Source organism: Hirundo rustica, chromosome 9 (genome assembly GCF_015227805.2).
Source record: "Hirundo rustica isolate bHirRus1 chromosome 9, bHirRus1.pri.v3, whole genome shotgun sequence".
NCBI lineage: Eukaryota > Metazoa > Chordata > Aves > Passeriformes > Hirundinidae > Hirundo > Hirundo rustica.
In genome coordinates this window covers 18,235,140-18,257,225 of record NC_053458.1, presented here as the reverse complement: position 1 = coordinate 18,257,225, position 22,086 = coordinate 18,235,140, and the positions used below count along the sequence as shown (strand labels likewise).

General features: G+C 36.2%; 1 protein-coding gene across 7 annotated transcripts in view; it reads left to right on the top strand.

Moving 5' to 3' along the window:
- The window catches only part of DPYD (dihydropyrimidine dehydrogenase), a 350,974-nt gene that overhangs the window by 129,806 nt on the left and 199,082 nt on the right, over positions 1–22,086 (top strand). For all 7 annotated transcript variants that reach the window (XM_040073309.1, XM_040073306.2, XM_040073310.1 and 4 more), the window contains 2 exons: positions 142–223; positions 2,632–2,719. In XM_040073309.1, coding sequence (XP_039929243.1) covers positions 142–223; positions 2,632–2,719 — 170 coding nt within the window. The remainder of the gene's footprint in view (positions 1–141; positions 224–2,631; positions 2,720–22,086) is intronic.

Below are 22,086 nucleotides of genomic sequence, written 5' to 3'. Positions count from 1 at the left end.
AAAGTCAAAAGTCCCATTTCAGTGCATTTCCATTCACATATGTCAAAATTAACTAAGATATAAGTATTTTAGCTAATAAAATAATAATAAAATTTTAAAATCTTTTTTCCTGATAGTTACAAGCATTTTTATTTGTTTTAGTATGTCTGAAATCCCCCAGTTCCGTTTGCCATATGATGTAGTGAATTTTGAAGCCAAACTGATGAAGGATCTTGGAGTGAAGGTAATGAAAAATATATCCTGCCTATGTATAGCTCAAAGAAAAAAAAAAAAAAAAAAAAAAAAGAACAAGAACTCTGCCAAAGATTAACAGCAAAATGTCATGCACATTAGTAGAGAACGATTAAAAGCTATGCTAGACAGAGGCAGGAAGATGCTTCCTCTTGCTCAGGGCATTTGTCTGTCTCCTGTCTGAATGCCACTAGTTTGGAAAAGGGCAATCAATAGTTCTCATCTGGCATGTCTGCATGTGATTAATTGTCTGTAAGAAACAAATTCCTAAATTGCTTTAGGGGTTCAATGTAGTTATTGGAATGATTTGATTTTTTTTAATCAAGTTTTTTCATGCAAGTTTGGCGCTACTTAAACCATTCATGTTTGATACTTCTTTTGTTCCTTCTCCCTGAGTTTTTTTTTTTCTTAATGGTTTATCATACAGCCTTGCATCCAAGTTAATTTTATAATAAAATGCATCAAATTAAAGTGTTAACATGATCATCTGTTATAAACAATAACAGTCTATTCAACTTCTTGGAAAGCAATAGTTAAGCATTATTCTGTTAAATAAATGTGCGTTGTTTATAGATAATGGGAACAGTGATTTATTTTAATTTAGGACTTGAGCTGAACATTTAGGTAGTATTTACAATTACTGCACATTTAAATAGAAGTTAAAAACTTAGAGTGTATCAATGGATCAAATTTTTGAGTGCCAGGAGGGATGCTTTATTTTTAACATGTTACTAAAGCCTTCAGTAAAGCAAGAAATTCTTCTTGGAATCTTTCATGTTGATTCTTTTTGTAAAAGCAGTAGACTGTTGTCACAAGACCTGACTGAGAATGTTATCCTGCCCAGGTTTTATAAAGATGCTAGTAAGATGCAAGATAAGGTTTAAAGTGCTACAGGTCTTTTTTTCTACTTTAAACTTTGCAAGCCTTAAAAAGATTGACAGAATGGAGGTTTAGTTAGGGATGGTGTTAAACAGGGCACTGGGACACCTTTAGACAAAGATGCTGGGCATATAGATTCCTGGGAATCCTCTGCCAGCCTCAGTTCCCAGGGCTCCGTTATGACAAGGTCTCCAGAATGGAGCCGGTGTCATCTTGACCTGCAAGTCCTCTGCGGTTCTGGAGTGCAGCAGAGAATCTCAATGTAAATTTGCTTCAAAGCTCTGCCATTGGTTTGCAATTGACCCTTTGGCAATCTGGTTAAATAAGTACCTTAGCTTTATACCTCTATAAGCTGGAAATATTTTCTGCTGTTTACTTAAAGCATTTCAAATCTGTGCTGGAAGGTGCTGTGTTGTGTAAATGCTCCGTAGTGCTGTTTATTCAAGTAATTCCACTGAAATTAGTAAGAATTAGTCAGCTGAATAAGGATTACAGAGCTAGGCCCTAGAAGTATTATGAATCCTCACATAAAATAGTATTACTATTTAAATTCCTTCATTAGGTTTTCATAACATATGTACACAACGGGATAAAAAAATGTAATGACAATTTATGGATTGTCTTTTGTTGCAAGTGAGGATGGAGTCTGTATTGTTTTAAGGATTGCAATAGTACACGGCTTTTTCACCTCTGATAAAATTTTTACTAAATCTCCAAAGACAAAGAGTCAGTGTTTTAAGTAGTATTAATTGTATTTTACCTCTGACTTTTTTACCAACCTGAAAAGTACATTAAATGAAATATAAGCATATTGAATAACAAGGAAGGTACAGAGTGACTTGAAGGCTAAGATGTTAAGATCACAAAGTAGAGAGCTTACACAACAGCACTGCATTTTGTACAGTAAAATCACATGTGATATAAAAAACCTGGGGGAAAGCATTCAAGTTCAGAGAGTCTAAGATGTGGAGATAAAAAACACACATAGCTATGTCAAGAAGTATGAAATATCAGAAGAGGAATCACAGACACTTTTTGTGCTCAAAGGCCTTGGGGTTAGGAGTGATGAACAAAAGGTGTGTGTATCTCCAGTTGCATGACCTCTGCACAGGGACTGCCATCGTTGGTTGCCTGAACATGCAGTGAGCACCATTCCCTGTCTCTTATACTCTTACAACTCCTCTGGGTGCTCAGCCTGTGCAGTGGCTGCTCAGAGCAGGATTGGTGGTAGAGGATGGCTCTGGAAAATAATAAAAAAAATCAGCTTTTGCTTCTGGAAGCCATAAGTAATTGATCAGAAACAAGTATAGATTATAGATGTGTTTGATTGCTGAGTTATTTCTTTCAATAAGTGAACACCAATTACTGCCCTGTTTCTTACCCAAATTAGAATTAACAATTGCAAGTCTAAATCAAAATTTACGTCATTCGTAATTTTGAAAACCTTTGTTAGTTTATCACGCAGAATGTGCTGCTTCATTACAACTGCAATTTTTACCAAGAAATTTTTAATTATTTCAGATCATTTTTAGGAAAGGCCTTGCAGTGGATGGAATGACACTCCATACCCTGAAAGAAGATGGCTATAAAGCAGTCTTCATTGGCATAGGTAAGAAGAGCGCACAGTCCCATGTCTTGGCATACTGAAATTGAAGGACTGCCTGTGAATAAACTGGGACTTGTATCTTTGTTAATAACATGATGGGAGAAAGTATTAGTTTGATGAATTATGGAAGTATGGAATGTAAGGAAAATTTTAAAATCAGGAAGCCAGAAGTAGTGACCTTAAGACGGTTATTAAAATTTTCAGATTTATATTACAGATTTTTAAGTACAATGTGAATGTAGCTGAATGGGTTGATTTATTGTTTGTTTAGATAGTTAAAAATGGATGAACTAAAAATTTGCTTGTAATTAATTGCCATATTGGCCTAGAGCAATACACAAGTTTAGTTTTCAATTTTTGCGAACAGCTTACTACACCCACACAATTACTGAGTCTATATGTAAGCCAGTGATATCATGCTTGGTTGCTTTTTTGCTTCCATCCATATAAAACGTGTAACATCCTTCAGATAAGCTGTGGTGAAATGTACTTACAGAGTGGGTTAACAAAATAAGCTGATTTTGACTTACACTAAAACTGGCATCATAGGTCTGTCTTCTCTCATATACTAGAGAAGTCCTGCACCTCTCTGCTGTTTGAATCATCGTTTCTTTTTAATGTTAGATTAGAATTATTATCCATTTACAGTTATTTTGAAGTACAGCTGGACCCATTGCTGCCATATGATAGGCATGTTGAGCAGGCATTGTCTACAGTTGGTATGAGGCTTAATGCTCTTTATTGATCTAGACGTTGCCTAAGTGAACATAATAGGAAACAAGTTGTCCAACTGTTCCTCCTTCCTATTATTGATTACAGAGATGTAATTCTTAGTACAGCGACAACTGTTGTTTACCATCTGGTTATGCGGTATAATAAGCTTTGCAGGTCTATTCTGTTGTGTAATGATAGCACAGAGTGTTGTGATTTATGTAATCCTAAATCCTCACGTTGTTAGAGAACTTCCATGTATAGGAATTCTGATGTGTGATATTTTGATGTAATCGTATACAAAGAAAATGGTGAGACTTATATTTTTTTGTTGTTTTCATCTGTGTCTTTCAAACCACATCGTGAAATCTCACCAATGAGGAATTAATTCTTAAGCATTTGCTTTCTGTGAGTCTAGAACCTAGGAAAAAATTCTGTTATTTTTTTAATGTCAGCATTGTTCCTCTGCATTTCTGACTCAGAAGCTTAGAGTAACAGTTCAGTTTAGTGTCAGCAAAACTGACCACTGAGCACTTCTCATAGAATTGGAGTGTTTGGTTTATGTATCTGACCTTAATAAAGCTATTCTAATATAAAATATTTTTTGATAGAAATATATTTGTATTTATATCCACAGACAGCATTTTGCCATACAGATGCTAGGTAAAGGGACACAGACAGAATTTTAATAAACAAGAGAAGGTAGCTGAAGCATAATTCTCCTGTAAAGCATGTGTTCGTTGATTGTACTAGGAAACAGAGGGTATAAATGCTAATGAAGGATTATGTGTACCTACAAAGTTTTGTTATTGGAAGCTACCTTGCATTTATGATGCCCTTTCTGTACCCCCTTGTCTGCCTGTCATCTCACTTTTGCAGTACTGTGTAAGCCACTGGACAGTAATGTGGCCTTGCATACTGGTAGTGAGGGGGGTGGGACAAGGGGTTGCATATTTGTGGAGTTAACTATATTAATGCAATAAGAGCTCTCAGCAACAACCGTTTTTCCATAATGAGCCTGAACTGCGTTTCTTTTTGTATTCTTTGCCTACTGAACAAACATATTCAATGAAATAACACATTTGAACGTGACTCTGAATCCTAGGGGTAAAATAATTACGGAGCTACTTACATAAAACGGAAGATTTATTTTTTGTTATAATTTGCTTCTGAATGAATTTGTACCTTGATGGAAAAGAAGTGTAGTAGTTTTCAGTTTTCCCTGTTAGTGGAAAAAAGAAGTAAATGAGTGTATAAAAGAAAATTAAATCCCTGATGGGACTAGAGTATAGTGTTCGAAGCAATGTGATTTTTGAAAAGCATACCTTTAGTCTTGCAAATGAGATGGAATTCAAGACTTTATCAGCTGGGGTTGTACGAAAGTCCATGTGTGATTCATGAAACAGAAGAGCACTTGTAAATAAGCAGCTACCTGAGGGCAGGTGGAGTTGTGAAGAGAACTTTGAAAACTATTTTTCACACAGTTATGCATCAGTGAAAAACTGTTGCCTGTGGGAGTTTTGTGTGTGGTAGGGAAAGTGCCTTCCACTGTCGATGGTAAAACATAGGTGACTGGGGTTTGAGCATTCTAGCGAGTGACCATATTGAAGAAAAATGAATAACAAAGGCTTTATGTGAGAGCTGTTTGGACAGGTGTTAAATGTGTGCTCTAATCTGCTATTTGCTGTATTTCTGACATGAGAGGTAAAGAATTCCTAAGTTCACAAGAGGATACAGGTTAACAGACTTATTTGAAATGAGTAATAATAAAAAAATATGCTTTGCTTCAATTCTTTGCTTACTGGGGCATTGAGGCTATGATAGTTTATCTTAAGGTGAAAGATGCTCTCCAGCCAGTAGATCTGGTGCAGTTAGTCACTGGTTCAAAGTTGAGAAAATACCTTGCACTAGACTTGAAAACAAGCAGGTAGCCAGTATGTGTCGCTGACCTTTGACAGCCTCTGGTGTCTCAGTGTGTCGCATCTTGCCTCCATCTTACCTTTCCCAATTAGGCTGTGAACACTGATGTGGAATTTGGGATTATGAAGAATTATGTTGAACTAGGAAAGACTAAATCCTAAGACAAGCTTTCACAGTTACCTGGACAAGCAGTAAGGATCCAACTGGGCAATGGCAATGTAAGAGATACACCATGCTTCTGGTTTTCTCCAATAGTCACTATTTCAGATTACAGCTAACATAAGTAATAGGGGTAGCTCATGAATCTCAGTTTCTTACATCAAAAGTAATAATAGACAATGGCATGTATGATTTTTATAGGACCAAAAGGTAGCAGCTAAACAATAGGAGGAACAATATTCTTGGAGTCTCTACTGTATTTTTTTAGTTCATTTTTTCATTGTCATTAAGGTAGGTGCAATTTCTAAACTTAGTCTTATTTCATTGGGCAATTAAAAATGCGAATTAAGAATTAGAGGTGAAGAATTAGTCCTTACAATTTTCATCTTAGAATTCCAATTCTCTTCCCGTTACAAACCTTTTGAGTTTATTTCACTACTCACTAACATTAATTAATAGGAATTAAGTCTCCCAATTAAACTTTCAAAGTTTTAAAATCAACCTCTAAAAGGAAGCATAGGAAAAAAAATCTCATCCTGTTCTGATTTGAAAGATTACTCAGTGTGCTCCACCTTGAATCAGCTCTGCTTTTTGATAAGAAGAGTTTGTGAAGGATTTGTGACTGAACTGACAAATCAGTTTGAAAATTTTGCTTTTAGAAAAAAAGGCCTTGCATCAGTTGCTGCCTTCTGTAAACACCATAGAGACTCAAGGCAACACAGAATAAGCATGCTGAGAGCAAAAGGGGAAATCAATGAAGGGGTGAGGGACTAGAGGAGAGAGCACATGGTCCTCAGAGACAGCAGAGGAAGGCAGCCAAGGGTATCTATACTATGGGGAACAGAGCAGTCTGAACACTTTGTGTTACTGTGTCTCTTCATGGATTTTCAGAGTGGAATATGATTTTTACCACTAAAAAAAAAAAAAGCCATGTGTATGTGTCTCTCATGGCTATCAGAGCAAATGCAGAAATACCAGGCTTTTATTACTCATCCTTCTAGAAGTTCAGCTGCAGTCTTTTAAGACTCCACAAAGCATTTCATATCCTTTTTGAAAGAGATAATAAAAACCAGTTTCTTTATAGAACTACTTAATTGAATAAAAATGAATGAACTAAATATTTAAAGTATTTAAGGACATTTTTCATATGATGTTCAAATGACTACATAGAAAAGCTGTCACCATAAACATATTTTCTGCAGACTTTTACACAAACCTCTATCCTTATTCTGTAATATTTTATCATAACATAGGTGTTTTATATGACATTTATATTCTCCTTAAATCAATATCAGATAAAAATATATCCTCAATATTGTTTTATTTGGTAAACTATTGAAAAAATCCAAAGCCCCCATTCCCGGAAATTGCTTAAACACTTCAACTTCACTGTTTGTAGATTTAAACTTGCATCACTTTCTACTTAACTTCTCATTGAGTAATGAAGCTTGCTTGTTTCTTCCTCCATCTTGTGCTGCTGAATTGGTGTGAAGTTATTTTTATTGTATATGGGTATTCAGAGGTCTATTAAATACTGTGAAATGGTGGGTTAGGTGAGTGTACCAAGTAAATCTAAGCAGATTGTTGTTTAAATGTATTCAAAATAGTTTATCCTGCCTGCAAGGGTTAAAACTATACATTTTTAAAAAAAAGAAAATAAATTAAATTCCTTGTGGGACGAACCTTTGTCGTAATTGCAGTCATTCATAGTTAATTAACATAACATTCAAACAATGATATAATCAGATCATGTCATTGATTGGAGTGAAATTACACACCAAAAAAAAAAAATAAATTAAAAGTGCAAGCATTAATGTACCTTGTTTTTAAAAAAAACTCTCAGAGATTGATTTACTCTCTCTTCCCCAAAAAGTAAGTAATCTCCTCATGCCTGTTATTATCTTCTGATTAACTATGCAGTGCCACCTGGTGTGCAGATGGGAGGACTATTACACATCAAGAGCTCTGTTCACACCCACCCACACAGATATAAACCTACATGGCAAAAAGTGAACAGATGTTCATTTTGCTTGTGCTATAGGAAAAAAATTGTGCATCGTACTCCTGATTCATAAACTAAATTTGGAGGACATGAAATCTGCATATGGGGCCCGTAGGCCCATGGCCAGCACAGACATTTATGGAGGAAATATGTCATGTTCAAAATAGTTCTCATTTCAGGTTGTGAACAGACTTTTATTTGCTTGCTTCTCTAGTTTTGGTCTACCTTGTATTTCTGAGTTTCCTTTTTCTTTTCACTTGTGGTTTCACTTACCTCCTCTGAAGAGGACTTTAGAGGCAGGGTTATTTGAAAACCTATCCAGGATTTATCTGTTAGTTGGTTGCTTTTCAGAACTGATTTGTGTTTCTTGGTATTTGTGATGTTCCCAAAGGTTGTGGGAGGCTGTTAGGCCCCTTGGTGAGGAGCTTTTTTACATTAATTACTGTAATTTTACATTACAGTGGTAATGTAGTAAGTCATGTAAATGGCAGTGCACCTTGGTGAAAGAGCTTTAGGACAGGCATTGAGCAACCTTAGGCTCTTAGGATCACCAGCTCTGTTGTTGGAGATGTTTTGGTATTGTTTTGTTTTCTTTTATAATTTCATAAATATTTCGACACTTTATTGGTTATATAGGTTTTGCTGCAAAGAAGCCAAAGCCTAAAGACAAATAAGGGAGAAAAACAATACCTTGGAAGGTAGTTCAGGAAAGAATGATGTTGGAAACATGATCAGCTAGATACTCAAAACAAATGTGTGCCTGGCTTAGCTTCTGGGTTTATTTCATTGCCTCTTGTAGACAAGGGAGATGACTGTTTCAGAATCTTGCAAACAAAGTGCTTTTAACCAAAGATTTTAAATGGTGACAACAATGGCCTTTTAAGCACTGGTATCCATATACAGTTAAAGATATTAAAGGCTACAGAACCAGGGAAAACTCTTGAAATTATATTTTATTTTTCCAAACTGACATATTTAAATTCACGTATCTTCAAAAAGCTGTGAGCCTTTGGTATTACAAATAATGAGAATGAAATACTCGAGATGAGTCATGAAGTCCGAGTACTTCGAGGAGTTTGAAGAACAGCAGTGGTAAAGAGCAGTGGCAGGATCTGGGCAAAACTAATGCAAAATATTTCATAATTGCCTTACAGAGCCTTTACTAATATTAAAATTAAATTTTAAAAACGTTTTTTACACAAAAATTCCATGAGAAGGCCAGTGATAGATGTGTTTGCGCTTTGTACAAAACAGGATCAAAACTTCACATTCAACTGCAACTGCCTGAAGTGAAGTCCCAGGAAGAAGTTCTGCAAAGTCTGTGCAGCCAAGTATAGGAGTTCTTTATAATCTGCCTCCTGGAGAGCCTTAGCTCATGGCTCACAGCTTGGAGAATAAATGCCTCCTACTTTAACACACTACACTTCTTGTTTCATGTCCCACGTGAATAATATTTATTCTAAATGAATTATACAATCAGTTGGTTCTAACAAAAAGCATGTTTGTCTTTATTTTATTATCTTCTGCTACTCTTTAATCTAAAGAGCATTGTTATTAAAAACCAAATACTTATATTAAAAAAAGGAACTCTGTGAAAGAACCTGTTCTTACAGGCTATGGCAGGAATCTGAACTTGCTGTTATTTCCAATGCAGCATCTTTCCTGGAGACCAACCACGTACATCAATCCAAGAATTTTTATGCTTGAGGCATTTTTTTCTACTATTGACATTTGCGGTAAGCTGTTATTTCAGCTCTTTAGTCCTCAGTACTGCTCCAGATATTGGTGGAATATTCCTATATATACATCGAAAGCACTAGGCAGTTGAAAGCTTTTAGGGCTAAGATTCACAAAACAGCTTATTTATTATTAATAGTCTTAGGACACTTTCAAAAAATACTAATAATCTGCCCTTGGGCATCCTTATGATATTCACTTGTAAATTACAGACTTTTGTGCTCTTACTTACTTATCTTTCCTACCAAAACACTACTTAGCATAACAATCTCTTGCATATATTTTACAAAACACTCTCCTGTCTTTTCCATGATGCTGGGCAGTCTGCCTAAAGAACTGCTAATCTAAATATAATGACAAAATCAATTTGATTCTTATTGTTTTAAGAGTGGTTAATTTTTTCATATTTTAGTGGGCTACGTAATCTAACATTATTTAACACTTTTTTAATTTAAGCATATTTTAAGAAATTTTTATGTTTGAGGTGTATGAAAAAAAAGAAAACCAAAATGGTGATGTTATATGGTATATTTCCTCTTTTGATATTACACACTTGAATGCTTTATATCTAAAAAAAGATTTTGCTCCAAGAATTTACTCCATGACTGTTTCTTTTATATTATAGATGTACAAATATTAATTATGCTGCCATATTTTTATTTTCACATTAATATTCAGACACAGAATGAACAACCTTCTAAAGTGCAGTTTGTGAGTTGATCCATACAATTTACTTTAGCTGAGCCCTCTTTTTTCTAAGGAAAGTGTATGTGATGCCAGACGTTTTTAATGCAATCAGACACTTTTTGAAACATTGTTCTACCTGATACTATAGGAGGACAGCCGTAATACAAAATCTAAATAAGAGCTTTAGAAATTCCTTACTTTATTTTTCTTGTTTAAGCAAAAGATGAAACACTGGTTAAAAACCTAGTCTTGTTGCATTTAATTTCAACTTTTTAAAGATTATACACAAATAGAAAGAGTATCACAGTCTCAGTTACTTTGTGCCAATTATTGGTGAGAAAATGACAAGCAATTTTTTGTGTTAATGAACAAAGTTTTAAGCAGTCTTCCTGTCATATTTATGTCTCATAAATATAATGTTCCTGAATTCATATTCCTTTCACTGCCCACTCAAGAAGGGGTGTATCTCCTTGTTAAATTGAATTGACAGTTAAGACAAAACCGCATTTGTGCTGTGGATTTGTAGTACGCGTTGAAAGAATTTTAGAGGTTGCTTTAGGAGATCTTCTTGCTCTGCCACTTCTCTACTTCATGAGAGTGGTGCCTTGGAAGCCACTGCTGGGCTTGGACAGGGCTCAGGGCTTCCATCTGACCCAGTGGTTGTCTTGTGCTTCTCAGTCATCTTTGCTCAGTAGTCAGGCCTTTGGTGGTTTAGGAGCAGTTTGATACAATGAAAAGCAGTTCCCTGATTTGGGGGAAAACCCTGGTGGTGCTTGAGGCCAGGTTTGGTTCTTCATTTAACTTGGAGCACACTCAATAGTGATTCTGTTTCTGGGTGGGATTCACAGTCTGAGGACCTTCTGAGTCATGTAATGGCTTTCAGTGTGTGCCCAAGGGAATCTTTCACTCCTCCTTTCAAGCTCAACACATTAATTGAAAAGCTTTCCTCTTCCAGAATAATGTATAAGTTTATTGTCCAATACAGTAGCCTCCATTGTCACGGGAAGGCACATCCTCTGCCCTTCTTTACTTTCAATGCCATGGACATTTTTAAAGGGACCAGATATCTGTGAAAAAAAATTGTACATGTGCACTATAATAAGTAATCTTTAACTAAGCTATATAAATGCTTGTGCTGCTGTGTCTCTGCTTTTGCATATATGCAGTTTGTCCAGACTTTTGAACCACTTGCTATGGTCATGATACTTGAAAGATGATTTTTTTTTTTGTAAGTATTCTAATCTATACTTTTCAGATAGGCCACTCATATGGTTGCTTTTAGTATGAAATTTAAAATAACTATGCAAATGCATATATTTATTATATTTATGAATACAAAATGAAAGGCTTAGAGGCATACAAATATTTCTCTGGGTTTATGTGATGCATCGGTGTGTTCTATAGATTTGAAATCAACTATGTCATTCCTTGTGCTTAAAGTCACATAGATAGTCTTCTGTGTGCATTTTATAGTATCAAACCATATTCAAAATTTGACACTTGATGATGTTATAAGCTGTGGGATACATATAGTAATTAAGATTGACTGCTTGTACTATTAGAGTTTTCAGAGTGTTAATGCTAAATTTACTGTAAATTGATTTACAAAAATTGTTTATTGGACTAAAATACAGAAATAAGCACACTAAGTACTTAGAATGTTTGGATAATGCTAATACAAATGACATATTTATCTAACGGAGGAAATTGTTTTCCAAATGTCCTTGACACTGATTCTTTTCCAAAATCCTTGGGCTGTTGTTCATTAATTTGTGCGAAAAATGTACTGAGCTGAATATGAACTATTAGAAAAAGTGAAACTGCATTCAACAGCTAGTATGATAACTCAATATTCCCTCAAATGATCTTTGGTGATCAGTTTCATAGGAAGAAAAAGGAAGAATAATAAGAATTTAAAGATCAGCAGATTTCAGCCAATTAATCTTTAATGTTAATATTGCCAGTGTATTGAGATGGTAGTCACCAAGTAGAAACTTGCAGTGTATTAGTACATTTCTAAGAGTTGTCAAGGTTTTATTTGTTACTGTTCCATTGATGTAATAGGGGGTGGAGTAACTCACTTTGGATTTCATAGGACTATTTTTGTTAGAAATGATTCTTTGTTTATTTGTCACCATTGATGATAGATGTTTATTTGGGTGCAATGAATATATTTAAATAGATTCTAACACTTCAGTAGGTAGTGGAATGTCAGTAGCTGATTGTTATTTAAGTTGTAATTAGATTATTAACCATTATTAAAGATGATTTCTAAATAATACAATACTTATAGCTTCTTTGGATTTTTAAAATGAGAACAGAACTATCTTCCAAAGGAAACAGTTATTCTAAATTTATAGATAGCCTATTGCTTAGTAGTTAGACATTGGAAATACCACAATTCATTATTTCAGTATCTGAGTGACTTAGACATGATTGCATTTCTGTTTGTTGATAAACACAAGCTTGATGCATCTATTAGGGCCCAGCACAAATCTTTTGTAGGTGAAAAATGTTGGCCAAATTTTTAGCTGTGAGAAATTTATGACCCTGAGATTAGCTCAATTGGTGGGAGCATGGTCGTAATGACCATGGTTGTAATAAAAACCAAGTCTGTGGGTTCAAGCCCTTTATGTGTCATTCACCTAAGAGCTGGACATTGTGGGTCCCTTCCACCTCAGCGTATTCTATGATCTGGAAATATTTATGTTTTGTTAAACTTCACCAAGTTAGATAAGAGTCTCTTCAAAACAAAACAAAAAAATTATCTCAAAAAGACTTTACATACTTGGGCGACCAAATAGCCACTATTTACATTTTTTTTTATTGCTTGTGTCCTTACACTCAAAGTTTGAGTACTTGACTGGATGGAGTCTCTTCCAGAAAGAAATTTGCAGTTAGGAGAGGTAGAGTGACCATTCTGTGCATGAAGCATAAGGTATTCGGTGGTGGTCTTCCTACTAATCGCTGGGGTAAAGTTCCTGCCCATTTTCTTTCTGTACTAGCTGCTTCATAAAAAAGCCTGGTGTTAATTTGCATTAAAAAAAATTCCTTCCCGCTGTAGATAGAATCTGAAGAAATCACCCCTAATTGTTACGATCTATGCCTTCTTTGTGCGCAGCTTTTTTCTGGAAATCCCAACAAAACTAAGTAAAGAAAGTTATGAAATCTTGGCACTTTTTAAATTGTAGGGTCATAAGAGTCTTAATACAACCTCTACACTGACAAGTTGGTTTCTTATTTTTCAGATGCAAATATGGGCCTTTGCATGTGCTGAATGTGCCTTTTATTGTATTGAGGCATAGAAAATATAGATCGTAGCCCTGTCACTTCTGTAGACCTGCCAAGAATGGAATATGTTTAATCAGCCTTGGAGGGTGAATAATCCTAGATACAAGTGTGGCCTTCAATGTTCGTTCAGAAAGGTGTAGAATATGCAAGCATAATGTTTCGTTAAAGGAGATTTGAGTGAATTGTCACTGTGGCAGGATATGGTAGTAGTCTTCTACCTGAAACATGCGCATTACCTTTAATTTTCACTTGGTTAATAAAAAAAGTACGAAAAATGTAAAGCACAATAGATCACTGGAGGAAAGCAGTGTGGTGTGTTGGTCTGCTGAGGGTGAGACTTTTGGGCTCTGGCTATTGGCGTCCTGACTGAGTTCATTCTTCTCTAAAATCATGTTATAAGATTGAAATGTAGGACTAAAAGGACTGTGAAAGTGCTCAGTACTGTAAAATGCAGTGGGGAAGCCATACTGTGTTCTTGCTGGCAAATGTTGAGGCTGTTTCTTGAAGCTGCATAAGTCTTCATTCCTAAGCCCTTGCAGTTGTGTGGCTTACCCAATTCCATTTCTATTCCAGCATTTTGAAAAAGATCTGTAACAACCGATAGAGCAGGTGAAATAATGCAGATTTTGTTTGACATTATTGGCATGAATCCAGCAATACATCAGTGATCACAAGGAAGTTGCAATTTTTTATCAGATAACTTCTTAGTCACATTGAAACATTTTCTTTAGATTTTCCCCTGCAGGATTATGCTGGTAAGGATGTATTGTATCCTACATACTGTTTTCTGAGATGAAATTTTAATAATTTATCAGAAATGAAATGTATCTTGCGTAGTGCCTCATATATATTTATTTTAACCTTTCAGATATGAAACTATCTAGACCAGAAATAGTTTGCTTACACGGTTATATTTTACTTAGATGTTAGAAAAGAGCTTGAAGACAATTTGATTGCATTTGTGTCACCAATTTGAAGAGCAGCCTGACTTGGTTTCCTTTGGTTCTTAAAGAAAAAAATGCTTCTGCTTGTATAACACCCCTTCTAAAACTCCATGTAGTAGGATCTGCCATGCAGTAGGTGCTTCTAATAAGCATGCAGTAGTAGAAGGTTCAGGCACAAACCAGTGAATAAAAGTCAAAACTCAAAATGAGGTGCCTTTCCTGTTTAGCACTGGGCAGTGATAGATACTGATAGTGTTTGATTAATGAGCAGCAGACTTGCACTGGGTGAGAACATCTGTAAGAAATGATTTATTATTTCAAAGGTATTGGAAGCTTACTGTATCTTGTAGATTCAACTGTGTGTGCCTGAATAAAATAAATGAGATGCAACATGTGAAAAATGAAAACACATTACTTGTAAAGGATATGTCACAAGCAGGGTATTTTTGTTCAAGTACACTTTGTCACTTTGGGGATTTTTAATGTTGGTCTGAATACAAATCATTTAACTGCCTCATAAAATCAACCTAGTTGGAATTCTTGCATCTATCATTGAGACAGAAATGAGGGTTAAACTTAATATGCTGGAACATCCCTTAAATTTTCGCATTTGGCGTCACACACAGCTGTTCCAACTGTACATGTGAACAGAAAGAATTCTTCTAGCAACATAATAAGAGTGAAAAAATGTATTGATGAAATTTTAACATTGAAATTGGGAAAATTAATTCATTTGTGGCACCATTAAAAGGCAGTGTTATTAAAGTTGGTTAAATTTCCCATAAATGTGTCTATGAACCAATGTCTGATTCTTTTCTCCCTACTCAAGCTGTGTTTGTAAATGAACAATGACTCGAGAGATTTTACTTTTGTGTACTTGCAATTTAGTCTGGTAGTTCCTGAGTAGTCTTTTAGCCTGCCTTTGGTTTATAAAGTGACTTTATTCTGCGCTATGTGTCCGTGACTGACGATCTGGTGTCAGGTCCCTCAGTTCTGTTCAGAACTGCCATGGAGTTGGGAGCACGGAGAGCTAATGATGCTGCAGACTCACCTCCATCAAACTGCACTGCCTGTTCAGACAGCCTGTAGTGCCCTGACTCCAGGATTAGAGAAAACTGCCTTTTCTCTAGTTTTGGAAATAGGAAAGGTGGGACGGTGGAAATGCAGTCCAATCTCCAAATTTCTCCTCTAATGCTGGGTCACTGACTGTGAAACACTTCTCTGTAGTGGGTAATGTTTGGAAATTCTGATATATGCTGTTCCATAAATCTACACCTATTATGTGTATATACCTTATCCCCTTTCTTACTTTTCTGTTCTAATTCAGTAGACAACTAAAATATTTTTCTTCTTGGGATTCATCACTGATTATTTATATGTGTATAAATGCCAGTCAAAAAAATACATGTTTTTATGTTGTGCATGAAAAGTATAACCTGATAAAGGTCTTGATAAAAGTGTGCCAAACTGGATGATACACTGCAATGTCCCTTGAACCTAAATTCACATTGATTTGTGTGTAATTTTGTACTGAATGGCAAAAACCTATCTAGTTACTTAGGGTCAAAATTGTTTATCAGAAGTTTTTTTTAAGATCCTTTTTAGTAGATTTTATTCATAGTGTTTGATCTGTTCTTCATCTTGTTTTGATCTAACAGGGCCTGATATAGTGGGAGTTAAAGAGTAGAAAAAAAGCATCTTTATCTTCAATTCTTTTTCATATTATATCTGAAACGGAAAGAAAAGGAAATTAATCTTGTCCTTGGACTGTGCCTCCAGCTAGTTCTTTAGAGTCCTTAAGTAGTGTTATAGCTTTGAGTTAGAAGGTTCTCTTGTTCATGGAGAGGTTGGCTCATCCTCTCATCAGGCCCTAGGAGTTACTTTTCTAAGATGTACTAGACAGTTAAAGCTGTTATGAAAGTGGAGAGCATCAGGTTTTACTGTCACTGGATTTCATAAAACAGAGCTCCAGCAGTGACAGCTCCCTCTCCTTAATGTGGAATCCACAAATTGACTACATTAAAGGAGTGACCTTTCAACCTACAAGCTGACTGGAGTTAGAGCAGCTTGCCAACTAGGAGGTCTTGGTAGCATCACTGCAGCAGGTGTTGGCCTAGAGAACATATGGATCAACAGCTGGATACTAAGTCCTCTGAGCACTCTCAGGATCCTTACCCATTTGTATTTACATTCGTGTACAGGGAGAGGGGAAAAAAACCCCAAATCTAAACCAATCCAACTTAAAGAAGTAGATAACTAGAGTTTATAGTGATGCTTCATGGATGTTGCAATAATTTAATCTAGCAGCCAAATTAAAACTTCAAAATTAAAACCTGTCAAAAGCATTGTTAATGTGATAATTTCTGCACTGAAGAATCTGGATCCAGATTCTTTGGCCAAGCAGCTAAGTCTGTAAGCAGTGATGCATGGAAGAGGTCAGATCTTCTGCAAGCCTATTTGCAGGCCTCTTTTGTAAAAAGTATGCAGAAAGCCAAGCATATTTACCCCTTCCCTTGTTGCCCACCAATTTCACAAGAATATCATAATACAGCTATAGTTAATGCTTCTTTTAATGTCCTTTTTCACTGTTCTGTTTAGTGATTGCTTGCAGCTTCTGAGTTAAACTGGCTCCCTGTGTTGCAGATGACTGCTAAAATGACACTGAATTAAGGTTACGGTTAAGGATAGAACTGTTTAATGCACTCCGATTTTTTACATGCATCATGTTTTATTTTTTAATCTTTTTTCTTTAGTGTCTTTGTAAAAAAATGTACAGTGAAATCTTTGCAAGCTTTTGATCTGTATTATTACACAATATTTACAGCAAGTTTGATGCTTGGCCCTTTGTATATATGTAGAAATAGAAAATGGAAAAGGAAAACCTTATCATTGCTTTTCCTTGCAGTTCTGAGCATCACACAAAATACATTATCGCTGCTCTCAGGAGCGCCGGAACTGTGCTACTACTGCTTCTTGGCATATCACCTTTTCTAAGCACTAAATACAACTATTTGATCATCCCCATTTTGTGGCAGAGACCTTTTCTTAAAGGCACAAGATAACTTTAATGGTTGTGGAATAGGCAAGCAAAAAGCAAGACAACTCAAAGCTGAAAAGACAAGTTCATTCTCCAGTTTTAAGTCTGGAAATTCAGTCTTTGTTGCTAAGACTCTGCAGACAACAAAATTTGTCCCAAGACTGACTTCTGGTTTGGAGGCCTAGAAAGATGAAGCAGGAGAACAGGAAAAGAAAAGCCTGGTCTAAGCAAATTTATTCTTGCTTGATATAACTAGCAGACCAAAGAATCATTTAACATCCTCTCTGTCCAATTTGTCAGAATTCAATTTTAAAAAATGGATTACCTTCCCTCATGTATGTGTGCACCTATGAACATGTTGGAAAAGGACTCTGCCAAGGGCTGGTCCAGCTGCTGTTTCAATTACATCAGTGCACAAGGGGAAGGAACAGTGTCACATGTAGGTAAGGGTTTGAATCCATGATTTAAGTTCCATGTGTTTTGCATAGAACAAGCCCAGCTCATTAGTCAAGGCAGGTTTCCTGGGACATACTTAAAATCATTTGGAAAATGTGTGGTTGAACATATTGGAGCTATTTCTCATAGTTATAGAATAGTAGGGCCTGGTTGCATAACAAATGCAGTGTCTACAAAGGAAAAATTTTATACAAGGGCGAAAAAGTATTCTTAAATTTTGAGATGATTTTTCACTATTAAAAAAAAAGTTCATAAACCGAGGCACGTGTCTAAAAATGTGTTATTAGAATTTGTTTTATGGTGCCTCTTGAAGCTTCCGCCACCAGAGAATCTATATGTATTTTTTATTAGAATTTTTAAATTTTAAAACAGATTCAGGACTTAGTGCTTCAAATGTGCATGGAAATGAGTGACTAAATATCCCTCCTTAAGTCAGGAATTATTCACAAAGTAAGTAGTATTCACAGATGTTGAAATACATTTTGCAGTCATCTTAGTGGCTGTATTACATCCCAGGGGTATGCAAAAGTCCTGTACTCAAGCCACTGTTATTTTGAAAAGACACTGATTTGAGGTCCTTCAGCTGTCGTTGTTTCCCAGCGCAGTGAAACCTCGATAATAAACTACCACGTGCAAGAATTACAAACTAATGCTGCAACATATAGTTCATTATGCCATTGTGTGCTTTTAAAATCCTGTGCTATTTTTGCTCTTGTTCTTCAGCTGGGATGGAAGTGTATCTCTAACAGTATGACTAATTATCTTTACATGCATTTATCACTAAATAAACTTCACACAAGACAGTAAGATTGTTTACTTAAGCAGTATAATACTGGGAATGGAAGATAGCTCTAGAACATAGGATTACATTGCCAGAATGGCACTATTTATTAAGCTATGATAACGCTAATGTTCCTTTTTGATGTATAGCATGTGTGACTTCAGCTGAACTTGTAGAGAGCCTTAAGGATGTTTCATTGAACATTTAGTATGGCAGCAAGCCAGAATACATTTAGCCTAAACCCAGATGACAGGTTGGTAATGAAGTAGTGATTGATGACCACTGCTTCCATATGAAAACCTGCTTGATATGCTGGGGGGGAAATGCATTGCTAGCTCTTTTTATTTCATTCCCTCTGTATTAGTTATTCTTACTATAGAGGAGTAGCATTTGCTGCTGATTATTGAATCCTGGTTTCACTTTTGGATGAGAATTGAGTACTCAGCTGAGATTGTAGAAGCAGAGCCCAATGACTACATTTATATATATTTCAAATCTTAATTTCAATGGATTTTTATTGTCAAAAATAACCACAATTATATCACATATGAAGCAGCCTATAATGTTATTACCTGCCTCCATAATTTTACAAGTCTTTATGATTCACTTTCTGTGCCATCTTAATGGCATTGCTTTCCCTTCTTATATAGGAAGAGAAACTTGGCCCAAAGGTTGTGACACATGGATTAGGTAAACAAGGCTGCTCCCTATTTTGCCTAGTCCTGTTGAATGCGTCCGTGTAAAGACACCACACTGCTTATTCAGATCGGGGCAAACTGTGTTCTGTGGACTAAGGGTATTTAAGCCATGTCCTTAAGCCAGATTCCAGCCTGATGTTTGGATTAGCAGTAAGAGATAGGAGTAGGCAGCAGAGGCCTGTAGGGGTTGTATCCATTGCTGTACCTAGTCAGACAGAGTGGATATTAGATGTCCCCAAAGCTGGAGGATAACTAATGGGATCACATTAAGGCCTGGTTAGAAATCACCCAGGGATGCAGCAAAGGGCACTAGGGCAGCATAAATATCTAATGTCAAAAGAGACTCATTATTAGTGTTTTTCCAGGCAGAAGTGACTTTTGGTCAGGAAGGGGTGAGGAAGCTTGTCACCCTAACCGGAGTGACATTGCACTTCCTCAGTGCGAAAATATGAGCAGCAAAAATTTGGATCAGTGGTAGAATCAAAAGCCAGAATAAGGAGGTCGTGAAGCAGGGCTGGGGCAGTTTCCATTCTTCTGCTGCTTCCAGAGATGTAAGGGGAGTTGTCATGCCCTCTGGGGGTGAAGTGACTGACTTTTCAATAAGGAACAAATGCAGTATTAGAATGGCAGATTTGTGGAGTGAGCATACATTGGACCCAAATGAGGGAGCAGGTCCAGGAGCCTTGCAAAGTAAGAGCTAAAGTAATCAGTAATGCCTCTTGGTGAAAGAGAGGGGTCTTGTGGAATTGCAGTAGTCTACAGATGAAAAGGAAAGGGATTGGTCAGTCCTGTTGTCAGATGCCAGGAGAAAGGATGGCCACAGCGCAGGGCTGGATTCAGATATGCAGAGCAGAAGTTCATCTCTATATGCGCAAATGGAAAATGATTATGACAGGAGTCATAATCTGGTCTATCTAGGCCATTTAACTTCCACATACCTAACATTGTTTTTCTTTCTAAGCCATACCCCTCTGATGTTTTCATTCTTCTTGTGGCTTTCACTTTTACACTTACTTGCAATCTTTTTTTGCAAACCTCTGCTTATCGCATAGTATGCTCTTAGAGGAACACTGGTCTTCTTTTTCTGAAGGTACCCACATCCCACATGTTCAGTACCAGAAATTAATACCTTTTAACTTAGATATGTCATTCATTTGAACTTCCCATTCATTTGGCAATTCCATTCCATAAATACCTGTGTATAGCTGTAGCATCCCCAGGCAGGCATCGTGTGAGCTGCAGAATTTGTCAATTCAAGTTTGAGTTAAAAGCCTAGTTTCTTTTGAATATTTTGAGTGAGTTTGTCAAATGTTCACACCTATAAACTGTCCCTAATTGAGACAACCACATTTTGTTGTTCACTGACCAGTGACAAGATGGAGCAGGTCCATTGATTTTTACCCTCTTCCTCGAAAGACCTTACTTTTAACGAGTAGTGGCAAGTGAGGACATAGTCTTTTGGTGGAGATTAATGGCCATATGGTGTTGTTGCTTATACACTGGAAAGCTTAGTTATTTACTGTAAAATCTGACTCAAAACTCTATACGCAAATCAGAAACTCCTACTTGGTTTGTTTCCATAACAACACGCAAAACAACATCAATCACTTATAGTAGAGCTCCACACTCCATAATTAGGGATGCAGTTTTAAGAAGTGTGGGAGGAGTTCTGTAAAGTGTTTTTATGTTAAAAACAACATTAAGCCTTGTTCTCACAAAAGCTTATGCATAGACTTCACTTAACAGAATGTAATTAATTCCATTGGCATTTATGGCTATGTCTCCACAGCTCTGATGCAGTGTCTGGAGTGACTACGCATGCCCTGCTCTGTCGTGTCTGAATGACTGAAGTATGAGCAAGGTTTCTTTGAAGGCAAACTTGCCTTCCATATAGGGAGCAAAGGTGGGGTTTACTCCAACAGACAGTGTCACCTGACCACTTTACCAGGCATGGATTTCAGTATGAGTGTAAATGCTTGCAGTATGACAGCCTGTAATATTGGAGAAAAGTGATATCAAGAAAAAGCTGCTTAAAGCACTTTATGTAAAGAAAAAAAAAGAAAGAAAAATAAAAAATTGCTGTGTATCTTTTTAATACAGAATTTAAGCCAATGGGACACCTACTATATCTGGTATTTTTCACTAGTATCGGGAGTATTCATACCTGATATGGTAGAGAGTACTCTCTGCGCTGTCTTCACTGTCGCAATCAAGGACAGATACTGCCATATAAAGCTGTTACAACATTGTAACTCCTTTAGCGAGGCAGTCCCACAGCCCCACTGACACCTTACGGTAATCTACAGATGGGATCAATTTGAAATAATCAAATGCAAAGTATTGTTTCTCCACTCTACTTACTACTTGGCTAGAAAATGGGGAGGGTTGTGTATATTTGGATTTGGAATTTTTTTGTTGTTCTTTGTTAGTGTTTGGCGGCTTTTGTTGTTTGGGGTTTTTGTTTTGTTTGTTTGGTTTTTTAATATATATTATCTATATTTTAAAGAACCAACAAAACATGCTTTAAATTCTCCTGGCATTTTTGAGGCAATAACTAAGTTGTACGATCTTGTAGCTGACAATTCCCTGGGCCCTTAGGCAAGCTGTGTTTGAGTCTTGTTGCTTTCAGCTGCTCCAGAGACAACACGTGGTGTGTGCCTGGGAAGGAAAGGCTGAAGGGGAAGGCCCTGAACACAATGAGGGACAGTTAAAAAAAAAAAAAGTAGATAAATGGGAGAGAAGACAATAGTAGAGAAATGTGAGACAAGAATTTCTGTAATGAAATGGAACTGAAAAAAATTAAGGAAATAGAAAGAAAAGGTAGATGGAATACATAAGCTGGGGAAAAAAGACAAATTGGGGAAATAAAGTGGAAAAACATGAGATTATTCATAAAGATTATAAAAATGGGAAGGATTAAAAGAAAACAGAAGCTCATATAGTTGTT